The sequence below is a fragment of the Sprattus sprattus genome (genome assembly GCF_963457725.1).
Source record: "Sprattus sprattus genome assembly, chromosome: 13".
NCBI classification, from domain to species: Eukaryota; Metazoa; Chordata; class Actinopteri; order Clupeiformes; family Clupeidae; genus Sprattus; species Sprattus sprattus.
Window position 1 is genome coordinate 2,987,959 of NC_137911.1, and position 12,843 is coordinate 3,000,801.

General features: G+C 42.5%; 1 protein-coding gene across 1 annotated transcript in view; it reads left to right on the forward strand.

Annotated features, from left to right (window-relative positions):
* The first annotated feature begins 10,645 nt into the window (after positions 1-10,645).
* Positions 10,646-12,843, forward strand: part of ift43 (intraflagellar transport 43 homolog (Chlamydomonas)) — a 73,195-nt gene continuing 70,997 nt past the window's right edge. The window contains exon 1 of the mRNA XM_080849741.1: positions 10,646-10,772. Coding sequence (XP_080705867.1) covers positions 10,731-10,772 — 42 coding nt within the window. The 5' untranslated portion in view covers positions 10,646-10,730. The remainder of the gene's footprint in view (positions 10,773-12,843) is intronic.

Below are 12,843 nucleotides of genomic sequence, written 5' to 3' on the forward strand. Positions count from 1 at the left end.
CGTCGTAGCTCTTCTCCCAACTGGCTTTGGGAAGAGTTTAATCTACCAGATGGCCCCGCTAGTAATGGAGAGACGGGAGACCGAATGCTTACCAAACGTTGCTGATTGGTTAAGGGAACTCCAATGATTTTAAACCTCAAGCTAAGCACCCGCCCATCTCGGAAACGAAAATGCATGGGGTTTTGCCAGACTGACTGATGGAAAGAAATGGCGTCACAGGCTGGTAATGGCCAGGCTAGTGCCACGGAGTCGCTGTGGGGTGTTTCTGGACGATTTACTATGCCATGCAGCGGACTTTGAGGGGGCTATGGCTAATCTGCAGGAAGTGTTCGCGGCCATCCGAACAGTGGGGCTGCGACAACACCCGCGGAAGTGCCATCTGTTCCGGAGGAAAACGGCTTTTCTCTGACACATCGTGAGTGAGGCCGGTGTGTCCACCTATCCGGGCAAAGTCGCTGCGGTGAGAGACTGGCCGACACCCCGCGACGTCGCTGAGCTGCGGAGCTTCCTGGGGCTGGCGTCCTACTACAGGCGCTTCGTCAAGGGCTTCGCAGAGATAGCTAGCCCACTACATCGGCTGACGCAGAAGGCTCAGCCCTTCGATTGGAGTGAGGGCTGCGCCACTTCTTTTGACAGGCCGGCGGGCTGCACTGGTCGAGGCACCGGTGTTAGCATTCCCTGACCCCACTCGCTCTTTCATCCTTGACACCAACGCCAGCGGCGTGGGTGTTGGGGCAGTGCTATCACAACACGGCGAGCACGGAGAGCAGGGGATCGGGGAACTACTTCGTCACGAGACGAGAGCTACTGGCGTTGGTGCTAGGAATTAAGCAGTTCCGGACTTACCTCTATGGTCAAAAGTTTCTCCTGCGCACTGACCATGCCGCCCTCACCTGGCTGTTGAACTTCCGCAAGCCAGAGGGGCAGCTAGCTCGTTGGCTAGAGACACTGCAAGACTATGACTTTGGCATCCAACATCGGGCTGCCAAACTGCACAGCAATGCGGACGCGCTGTCTCGGCGACCGTGTGCGGCAATGCAGTGCCGGCAGTGTGAGCGTCACGAGATAAAGAGCTCGGCGGCCGAGACAACACACCACCAGCATCCGGTAGAGGCGGAGGCGGAGGTCCGGGCAGCCAACGCCGCGGACAAAGCGCAGATCGCAGACGACGAGGGTGAGGTCTTCGACCATCAACAGCTGCAGCAGATGCAGGAGCAAGACCCTGTCCTCACCAGGCTCCGTTCTTGGGTGGGAGAGGGGCAGCGTCCACCATGGTCTGCTGTTTCCGCTCTGGATCTGGAGACCAAGACGCTGTACTGGCAGTGGCCCAACTTCACCATCAGAGAAGGGCTGCTGTATCCACCATCAGGTCAGCGCGAGACAGTACAGCTGCTGGTGCCTCCCTGTGTGCGTGGCCAGGTGCTACAGATGAACCACGGCGCGGTGGGGGTAGGACACTTCGGAATCTCAAAGACGCTACACCGACTCCGGTCACTTTTCTACTGGTCGGGTTGCGCCTCGACGCCGAGCAATACGTGCATTGCTGTGACGCCTGCAAAGCCAGGAAAGGGCCCGGGCGGCGGTCCCATGCCCCACTACAACGTTACCAGGGGCACCCATGGAACGTGTCGGCGTGGATTTCCTCGTACCGTTTCCAGTGACTGAGTGTAATAACCGCTACATCCTGGTGGCTATGGACTACTTCACCAAGTGGCCCGCGGCGGACGCAACTTCCGACCAGAGTGCAGCAACAATGGCGAAGTTCCTGGTTGACAAGATGTTCTCTCGTTTCGGCGCCCCGGAGGAACTGCACAGCGATCAGGGGAGGAACTTCGAGGCAGAGGTGTTCCAGGACATCTGCCGATTGCTGGGGGTGAAAAAGACACAAACAACCCCACTACACCCTCAGAGCGATGGACTGGTGGAAAGCTTTAACAAGACGCTGGCGGAGCAGTTGACCTTCACCGCCAATCGGCAGGCAGATAGGGACCTTCACATTCCCATGGTCCTGTGGGCGTACAGGAGCGCAGTCCAGGAGAGCACCGGATGCACACCCGCTTCCCTGATGAAACTACTACTACCGGCTGCGTGACCAGCTCGGCAAAGCGCATTAGCTCAACCGGGAGGCGCTGCACACGGCGGGTACACGTCAGAAGCGGGCCTACGACAACCGCTAGACTGGACAGAACTTTGCTGCGGGCGACAAAGTGTGGGTTTATTCCCTGCAGCGGAAAAGAGGTATTTGTCCAAAGTTGTCCAGCAAGTGGATAGGGCCACGTGTTGTGCTAGATAAACTTTCAGATGTTGTGTACTGTGTGCAGCTAACAGGGCGCAAAAGAACTGTGGTCCTCCACCGTGACCGCCTAGCACCCTACCGGCCCTTAGCTCGCATCAGTGGGGAAAAAGAGACTGTGGGGGAATCGTCCACTGGGACTGTAACATCTCCGCCTGCAACGAGGGCGCTAGTGAACCACTCAGGGCGTACCCTCAGGGCCCCTGCCCATCTTCAGGACTTTGTCATGCAGGCTGGGGTTTATGGGGACATGTAACCCGCCTGGAGGGGGCTATGTAGCGTAGCTGGGATGCCACTACGCGGCCTAGTGTTATTGTTATGCCGCGGTGTATAATGGGAGTCATACGTTGCATCTGTTAGCCTAGCCATAATGCTAGGTGTTGGTTATATCTTGTTGTTATATGTGTATATACAGCCGCGGAAAAAATTAAGAGACCACTTCAAAATTATCAGTTTCTCTGGTTTTACTATTTATTGGTATGTGTTAAAGTAAAATGTACATTTTTGTTTTATTCTATAACCTACTGGCAACATTCCTACCAAATTTCAAATAAAAATATTGTCATTTAGATCATTTATTTGCAGAAAAATGACAATTGGTCAAAATAGCAAAAAAGATGCAGTGTCTTCAGATCTCGAATAATGCAAAGAAAACAAGCTCATATTCATTTTTAAACTACACAATACTAATGCTTTAACTTAGGAAGAGTTCAGAAATCAATATTTGGTGGAATAACCTTGATTTAAAATCACAACTTTCATGTGTCTTGGCATGCTCTCCACCAGTCTTTCACATTGCCGTTGGGTGACTTTATGCTACTCCTGGCGCAAGAATTCAAGCAGCTCGGCTTCTTTTCATGGCTTGTGACCATCCATCTTCCTCTTGATCACATTTCACAGTTTTTTTTATGGGATTCAGGTCTCGAAATTGGGCTGGCCATGACAGGGTCCTGATCTGGTGATACTCCATCCACACCTTTACTGGCCTGGCTGTGTGGCATGGAGCATTGCCTTGCTGGAAAAAACACTTCTCAGAGTTGGGGAACATTGTCAGAGCAAAAGGAAGCAAGTTTTTCTTCCGGGACAACGTTGTACTTTGCCTGGCTGAGGTTTGTAAAAGACCATAAGGATTGAACCAAAGCGGACTGGAGGGTCTCCTAGTTCGTCTTCTCTGATGAGTCCAATTTTCAGCTTTGCCCAACACATGGTCGTCTGATGGTTAGACGGAGACCTGGAGAGGCCTACAAGCCACAGAGTCTTGCACCTACTGTGAAATTGGACTCATCAGAGAAGACGAACTAGGAGACCCTCCAGTCGGCTTTGGTTCAATCCTTATGGTCTTTTACAAACCTCAGCCAGGCAAAGTACAACGTTGTCCCGGAAGAAAAACTTGCTTCCTTTTGCTCTGACAATGTTCCCCAACTCTGAGAAGTGTTTTTTCCAGCAGGGCAATGCTCCATGCCACACAGCCAGGCCAGTAAAGGTGTGGATGGAGTATCACCAGATCAGGACCCTGTCATGGCCAGCCCAATTTCGAGACCTGAATCCCATAAAAAAAACTGTGAAATGTGATCAAGAGGAAGATGGATGGTCACAAGCCATGAAAAGAAGCCGAGCTGCTTGAATTCTTGCGCCAGGAGTAGCATAAAGTCACCCAACGGCAATGTGAAAGACTGGTGGAGAGCATGCCAAGACACATGAAAGTTGTGATTTTAAATCAAGGTTATTCCACCAAATATTGATTTCTGAACTCTTCCTAAGTTAAAGCATTAGTATTGTGTAGTTTAAAAATGAATATGAGCTTGTTTTCTTTGCATTATTCGAGATCTGAAGACACTGCATCTTTTTTGCTATTTTGACCAATTGTCATTTTTCTGCAAATAAATGATCTAAATGACAATATTTGTATTTGAAATTTGGTAGGAATGTTGCCAGTAGGTTATAGAATAAAACTAAAATGTACATTTTACTTTAACACATACCAATAAATAGTAAAACCAGAGAAACTGATAATTTTGAAGTGGTCTCTTAATTTTTTCCGCGGCTGTATGTAAATACCTGATTGTAATGGTTCCTGCTGTGATTTGTCATGTATGTGAAATGTCACCGTGTTTGTGTAAGAGATGTAATGTCGTTATAATTCCCTGAATTTATTGTAATCTTTGTCTGAGTTCAGTGTTCGAGAACAGTAAAGAGTTTGGAACATCATCTGTTGACTCAAAGCATTCTTTACTTCGCCACAATATGTTTATGGCAAGAACGGTGGAGCTGCGTTTTTTCTGGATAAAAAGCATTATAGCGTTTACATTTCTCAACCGATTTCACTGAGTCATCTTTATATTCAAGGGTTTATGATCGACGTCAAGTTCCCCTCAAAAAAATTGTCTCCATGTTATATCCTTAGCTCCAGCCTTGACGGTTCATTTTCTCGGTCTCCAAGCAGCTCTCATAATTTCCAAACAGCTTGAGGACTCTGTCGAATTCCGCAGAAACTTCCAATTAGCGGCAGGTTTTGACTGTGTGGGATCACAGTATACTACTGAGCTACTGGGTTGTTGTACCCCAGGAATAACCTGGTTGGCGCGCTTAGATCAGTTTAAAGGTGCTTTACCGTCAGCGAGATAAAGTCCATACAGTTCTTGCTTTTTGTTAAACAGTTCTCCATTTATTGTATCTTGTCCATAAAAATGCAAAGTAACGTCATGTTACTTTTTCCTACCTTTCGCGGTTTAGCGGTCAAAACCATTTGCAAAACACCTAACCACAACACTTGGCTTCCTACCTACCAAAAAGTACCTGTGTAATGCACAACAACACCCAGTGTACAAACAGGGGCATTACACGTTAAGCAACAATACATTTGGCTGTAGCAACCCATTTGGGTGCTACAATTATTATTAGGTAAAGAAGCAATATTTTGCAATTCCTATAGTGCATTGCAAAGCTGTATGGAAATTACCGGTAGCTCCGCTATTTTTCACAATCGACGTCGCCGATTTTGTCGACTTATCGTTGCAGCTCTATGCCGCACAGAGCCTGCGTGGCTGCTCTAACCTGTTCATGTAAATAATAATAATTTGCTGGCTGTTCATGCATGGTGATAGTGTGTCATATCCATATGGCAAAGGGAAAACCTCAGCAATCAATTTGATCTTGATTTGAGGATTTTTACAGATGTAGAAGCTGATGAGCATGAGTGGATGAAGGCAGGAATGGATTTCCTTGCTTGTCTCTACTATGGAAAGACTGTTGAAAGCCTCAGTTACTTGAGAGTCTTCCTCCAACAAGAGAATGTGCAGCGGAACACATCAGGCGTGCACGGCTGCAAGTCCTTCTGTGGAGAGCTGCTGACAAAAAAATACCTCCCGTGTGTACTGACGATGTATCCCTGTTTGGTTGGAAAACAGAGGATGGAATTCATGTGCCTGTTCATGGCAACACTGACATTGCCCCCAAAACAGTTCTACAGCTTGTTGCTTGTGGATGCAAGTCAGTGCCAGCATGCTCCAGGGCCTCTTGCAGCTGTCAGTCAGATGGACTACCATGCACCCCCCCATTGCAAAGGTGGTGAACAGTGTGCAAATCAAAATTTGAAGATGGCTATACTTTCAGTGGAGGATACTGATGACAGCGAGGGAGAAATGTCTGATTGAATTAATGTTTTTTGGAGGAGACATTTGATGACTGTGATGTGTACAAGGCCAGCCCGGCAAAATGTTCTGTAAGTTGCTTTCAGAAACTGTGAGAAAGTACTACTTTGATCCTTATAACTTTGTGTATATCATTAATTGTTGAGGGTTGAGACAATTTGTTAACATGAATTGTCTAAAAACAAAGATGCTCAGCCTTCCATTTCAGTGGTGTGACCTAACTGGACTTTACAGATATTCTGTTCTCTGGAGGGACTTCAAATCATTTTTAACATGTATTATTGACATATTTGATTTCTGTTTGAGAAGAGCTTTCATTTGATATCACACATGATGGGTTTATACAATAATGTACATGTAGTTATTTTTTTATGGTCAAAAAAGGGGGCGTGGTCTATTATGTCATTTTAAAGAAAATGCTCAAGGGTGCCGGAGCGGTACCCGTCAGATTCTGAGTCTACAACCCCTAAACTATCAATTTATGCAAAAAAATTGCATTAGTACCTTTTGTCACACCTATCCTGGGGTTCTACCTGACTATAAAAAAGTTCAAGTGAGGTAATTGGTTTGTACGGAAACGTATTGCTGCCACACAAAAAAGAAAAAAAGTCTCAGTATCAAGTAATTACGTGAAAGTTTCTTGTTTCAACAATATCTTTTTCACGTTTTAACATGATAAATATCATATTTATCACGTTATTTCATGATAAGGATATTTTCAAGTTATAACATGATAATGATATTTTCACGTTTTTACAAGATATTCATCATGTTATTACCTGAAATTACCACGTTATTTCACGATAATGAAACGAAACGAGAGGCAAGAATAGGCTGGTAGCTACTATGGGTGCTTTACACGAGTCAATCAAATTCTATTTTAAGCTGGGTTTAAGACATTGTGAGATTCTCCAGTTATTGAACACGGTGGATGATGACATCGTTATAAGTATGCGCACACTCAGGAGGATTTTAAAATGCCGGGGATTGTACTGATGGAGGAACGAATCCGACCCTCTTGAGGTAGCCTCATTCCTCGGGTACTCCACGGGTACTCCACGAACTTGCAGAAATTTGGAAAGTGGAGAATCCACATTCCGCGCCATGTCCACTGCCACTCTCTCCAAGTTCAACACTAGCTGCCCGCCCGTTGATTGCCTCGTGCAAAGGACCTAAAGTAGCTTCCAGCCTATTGCCTCTCGTTTCGTTTAGTGTCATTATCATGAAATAACGTGATCATTTCATGTAATAACATAATAAATATCTTGTAAAAACCTGAATATATCATTATCATGAAATAACATGATATTTTCATGTTATAACGTGAAAATATCATTATCATGAAATAACGTGATCATTTCATGTAATAACATGATATTTATCATGTTAAAACGTGAAAAAGATATTGTTAAAACAAGAAACTTACACGTAATTACTTGATACTGAGACCTTTTTTTTTTTTTAGTGTGGCAGCAATATGCTTCCTTAGGTTTGGGCGCAGGCCTCAGATCTTTTCATGATGTTTGATCAGTCACATTACGACAGGTTCATATCTGTTCATATCTGTGCAATTTGTTAAATTGCCTTGCAAATAAATGCTTTGCTACCTGATAAAGGCCAAATCCTTTCATGTGATGATTTTACCTGTCATTTATATTAGTTCACACAAACACTCCATCCATCTGTTCCTGTCCCGGCCCCTCTGTCAAATTTTAGAACCCATTGGCCCGCGAGTCAAAACGTTTGCCCACCCCTGGTTTAGTACCTAGATTCCTATGATCTTTGCAATATCGGCCTAACTGAAATAATCAAACCCAACTATTTGTTTTTCAATACTTACCTGCTGGTCACACGTGCGGCGCGTTAGAATGCGTTGATGCGTCAGGGTTAATTGATTCCCATTCACTTTGAATGGGGTGACGTCATCCTTTGCCGAACTAAAAGTTTGACTTTTTTTTTGTTAGATTTTTTTTTATTTACCGAGAAAAAGACACTGTACAATGTAAATGGATAAAAAAATAACCAAACCTGCAACCATAATTAGACAACTGCATTACTTACACTGTAACTTATTTTTATGTCAAACACCTTGTCTTTACAATTTGTTTTCTTAAACTGCACTGTTTTGCTTATCTTTAAAAAAAAATATATATATATATATTATTATAATTCTTATTTTTTTATATTATTACTTTTAATTATATAATTTTGTATTATTATTTCTTTCTTTTATTTCCATATCTCTCTGTCATGCCATGCCAAGGGACATCGGATGAAAAGTAGCCAACCAAGCTAATTCCGGTGCATTTACATTTTCTGGGAAATGTTTATCAATGTACACTGTCCCTTTTCAAATAAACGCATAAATAAAAAATAAATACAATAAAAACCCCTTTATTGTAACTGAAAAATATGTGTGATAGGATCTGCGAGTTGTATGAGCACCCTATCTAATAGTGATGCGCGGGTTACCCAATTACCCGCGGGCACCCGCGGGCCGGGTGGGTTGGGTAGCAGTTTTCTCTAAGTATCGCGGGTTCGGGTGGGGCGGGTCAAAATAGTCAAAACCCGCAACCCGGAACTTTTGGAATACATAAGTGAAATCGCAATTTTGCGTTAGCCTACAGAACTTATCAATTGCATACATTCCACTGTCACAAAGTTATTGCACTCAAAGCTCCCACTCCTGCTAGTCGTCTGAGTTCGGCTACATAACCTGGGTGTCCACCTCACATTTTATTCTATACTTTATATTTTGTAAAATTATGTTACCTTTTAGAATTGTATAGTTTAAGATACAGCTCCGGTTAGTTTATCCCAACACGCCATCCGTAGTTTTTGTTTGCATCGCCAAAACTTCTAGGAGGACTCCAATAATGGCTGACTTAATAAGAGAGAAGATTAAAAAAGGCGATGCAAAGGTTGTACGGAAAGCCGACCAAAAGAGCAAGGTGTGGGAAACATTTGGACAAGTCGTGCTGTCCGATGACACCATTGCAGACTACGTCATGTGTCTTCAATGTGAGGCGCTGTAAAAATATGATGGGCATAAAACAGGTAAAAAAACGCGCTAAGAGTCTAGTTAATCAGATTGTCATGTATCTGGGCTACATTGCCTTTGATAGTTTTGCCAGTTAGTGCGTGTGCATTGCCTGCGCTATGTGTCTGTTTGTGGGAACATCATAGATAGACATAGGCTATGTCTTCCATGCATTTGTTAACAGTTCTTCAATAAACAATTGCGTAAAGCTGTCGTTGTTGTTTGATGTAGACCTGCCGTTGAAGTTTCACAATAATGCGAATTTAGCGCAAATCCTTCTCATTTAGTTACGTGTTAAATTAGGCATAACCCTCAGCCCCAGGCTTTTTATTTTATTTGTTGTTATTATTATTTTTATTTTTTTGCGGGTCAAATTGGGCGGGTCGGGCGGGCCGCTTCAGAATTCCCCACGGGTCGGGCGGGGCGGTTTGGAAAATTTCTTGGGTCGGGTTGGGGCGGGTGTTAAAATAACGCCCTCTCGCGCATCACTACTATCTAATGTTAGCATGCTACTACTCACAGGGTAAACAGCTTGCTAGTGGCGTGTCAATCTCACTATAACATTTCTGGTATCAGCAGAACCCCACGCGCCAGACTCCTCCTCCGCCATCCGTTGGATCAACGCATTCGAACAAGTAGGTGTGAATGGTGTGTTACTTAAAAATATATTTTTGACAATACCAGTTAAACTAAAATACTAGGCTAATATGATGTAAGGACATGTGTCCCTATGTTGTGGTTTCAGCTCAACACAAAATATTTAATTTCACATAGGCTAACTAAAGGTTGTTGGTGCAAAGTAATTTTGAAAAACTGTAATTCCAATGGTTCTGAAACAAGTGATGATATACTGTATAAATACCAATGTGTAGTTTTAATGATAGCTGCACTAATACAGTCATGAACATACATTTTATAAACTACATGCAGCTTTGTTATGTGGGAATAATGCATTTATTCATAACTTATGTGAGAGCGATATAAATAATCATTCTTTTGAAAGATGACCATTTACTGCACACAAGGGCTCCCCCTCCTCACAAAAGCCAATTTAACCACAACTACCTAGTGCTGTCCGTTGCAGTGAAAGCTTTGGTATATTTTAAAAGTGCTTTTAACACTTTTGAGAAAATGTCACCCTTTTAATCATGATCAAATCATAATTAGTTAATTTACCTAAGGCCAACTCAATAGTCATAATTTTGGTATTGTTATTATTATTTTATTCATTAGTACCTTATATTGTTTCTTGATTTTCTTTTCATTGGGCTTATCTCTATTGCTGCCTTTTTAAATGTGTTTCTTAATCTGTTCCGTAATGGGGTTTGTTGTATGTTTTGTGAGACATTTTGGACAAAAGTGTCATTCATATAATAACACATTTAGCCTAGTTTATGGATATAAATGGAGACCTCTGCGATTGCTATGTTATAATAGACAAAGAAAATAAAAATGATGAGTAGTGATGCGTGAATGGGCATTCGCAGCTCATTTCTGATGTGTATTTGTCCTTGATTCCTCCATCCTCCTTGCATTCCTTCCTTGTTTCCTTCATTTTCATTAGAGGGAGGGACTAGGACGTAAGAAAGGAAGCATGGAAATAAGGACGTGATGATTGACACATGAGGGAAATGCGGATCACCCTCAGTTGTAGAGACGGTTGCTATGCTTGCTTAGGTCTGGGCGAAGAAAGCGGAGCTGTTTTTTGTTTTTTTTACGTTGTCCCGAGGTGGTTATCATCTTAAACATGGACGATAGACAACTTCGCGACGGCGAACATGCAAAGAATGTGAGTTCTATGATCAAGACAACTGCAGAACACATAGCTGAACTGCTAAAATTGTGTTGCCGTTTAGTTATAGTCCAAGCTGAACAGATAACTTCATGATTGCCCTGTTATCCTAGCTACCCCATACATATCGCTAGCTTGCTAACGTCAGTGAATTTAGCTAATTTAGCTGGCTAGTTAAGGTTTCATGATAAATGCATTCCTTAAATACATCCTCTACAAAACTATCTATACATAGCAGTCTAAATATGTTTGAAATGTTAAACTCATCTGCTAGCATAGATGGCTTATTTGAGGAATCGACACCTCTTGTTATGTGAACGTAATATTTAAGTAACGTTGCACTTAACTGATTTGAAAGGCTTGATTAGCGTTATGTCGGTAGTTTAAACTGTTAACGTTTGCAATTTTAGATAATGACTGTATCACACATTAACTTAGTCGAGGCAAGCTGACCGGTAGGTCTTCATTTAAGCAGCTGCGTTTTTGAACTAGCTGATAGGCTAAACGTTAATGTTAATAGATGGGCTTTCTACTGAGCTACTTGTTGATGATAACTACAGAAAAGCCATGCTTACTTGGGCCCGTTGGTAAATTGAATCTGATACTCTGAAAATGGCTTGTTATTGAGGCTCTGTAGCAAAATAACAAACAATGTAGCGCAACACAGCGTTACAACACAGCGTGACACAAATGAGACAACACTTCAAAGGTAGGGTCTGTGATTCTAATCCCATACATTCAGATTTACAAAAGGCCAGTGGACCACAGTGTGAATACAATAATAAAGAAAAAGATAATCTATATACGTATTAACTGAATAATTTTAAATATTCAAGCATGTATACCAACTTAAGTGGATGAAGTTGATAAAGGGTAGGCTAAATAAAACCACCGTATAAGATACCATACTGTAAAACTGTGACAAAAATGACATGCCGTCGAAGATACATAACACAAGGCTATTTATTGTGTTTAATAAAAGAACAAGCTATAGACATGTTCTATAGACCCTTTTATGACCTACGTCATAAACGTTAAGCGCAAACATTCTGGAGGCAAAAAAGCGGAAATTTTAGCCATAGTTAGTGACAGTGCAAGAGGATTTTGGAGAGATAAAGCTAAGGATTTCTTCGTCTCGGTTTTCTTCGTTAAAAAAAATGCCATCTTGTTGTGTTGTGGGATGCCAAAACAGGTCAACTAAAAAAAAAAGGTCTCAATTTCTACCGCATTCCTTCGGGGAAAAGACTGTTTAACGCAAACAGGCGTAGATTCTGGCTTCAAGCTATAAAACGAGTGGACTGGACTGAAGACATCATTAAAAATGCACGCATATGTGGGTCACATTTTATATCCGGTAAGTGAATTTGGTTTATGTTAGCTGATTTGAAATTGTGTAAGTTAAATCTGAGATAACTTAGTTGGCCAAAACAGCTCCCTAGATAGCTAATGTTATCCATATCTAACTTTAGCCTTGCAATTTTAGGTTAACTTAACGTTAACGATATCTAACCATTAACGTTAGCTAACCGTTAATGTTAGCTAGTTCATAGTACATTCATTTATTCATTTCATACAATTATACAATGCATACAATGATCGTGGGTTGAGTCTGTGCTTAATTTACTCGTAGGAGAAGCCTCAATTAACTACGAAAGCCCCGACATTGTCCCTTCGCCAGAGACCTGAAGCTAAATTGGAGAGGTAAGGCGTGTTTGCTCTTGATAAGTTAGCAGCCAACAGTGCCTGCAACCTAGAGCAGGTGATGTTAACTTATGGCATCAAAGCTAGCTATCCAAGGTAACATCGCCTGCTCTGTATTGCAAGCTTTGAGAGAAATGGCAGTCAGTAGTTACCTCTATTATGTGCAATCTAATCTTACAGATTTTCAAAGGAATAAACTGCTATCTGAGAGATCTGTTAAATCACCTTCCCTATTGACTACTGATCTTTGCCCTGGTGAGAACACACTTTTCAATTCAATCAAACATGTAAAATGTACTTGTGCTACTCATTATTTGTGTTTTACATGTGTTGTCAGTCAAACTTATAATTCCTGTCTTCACATTAA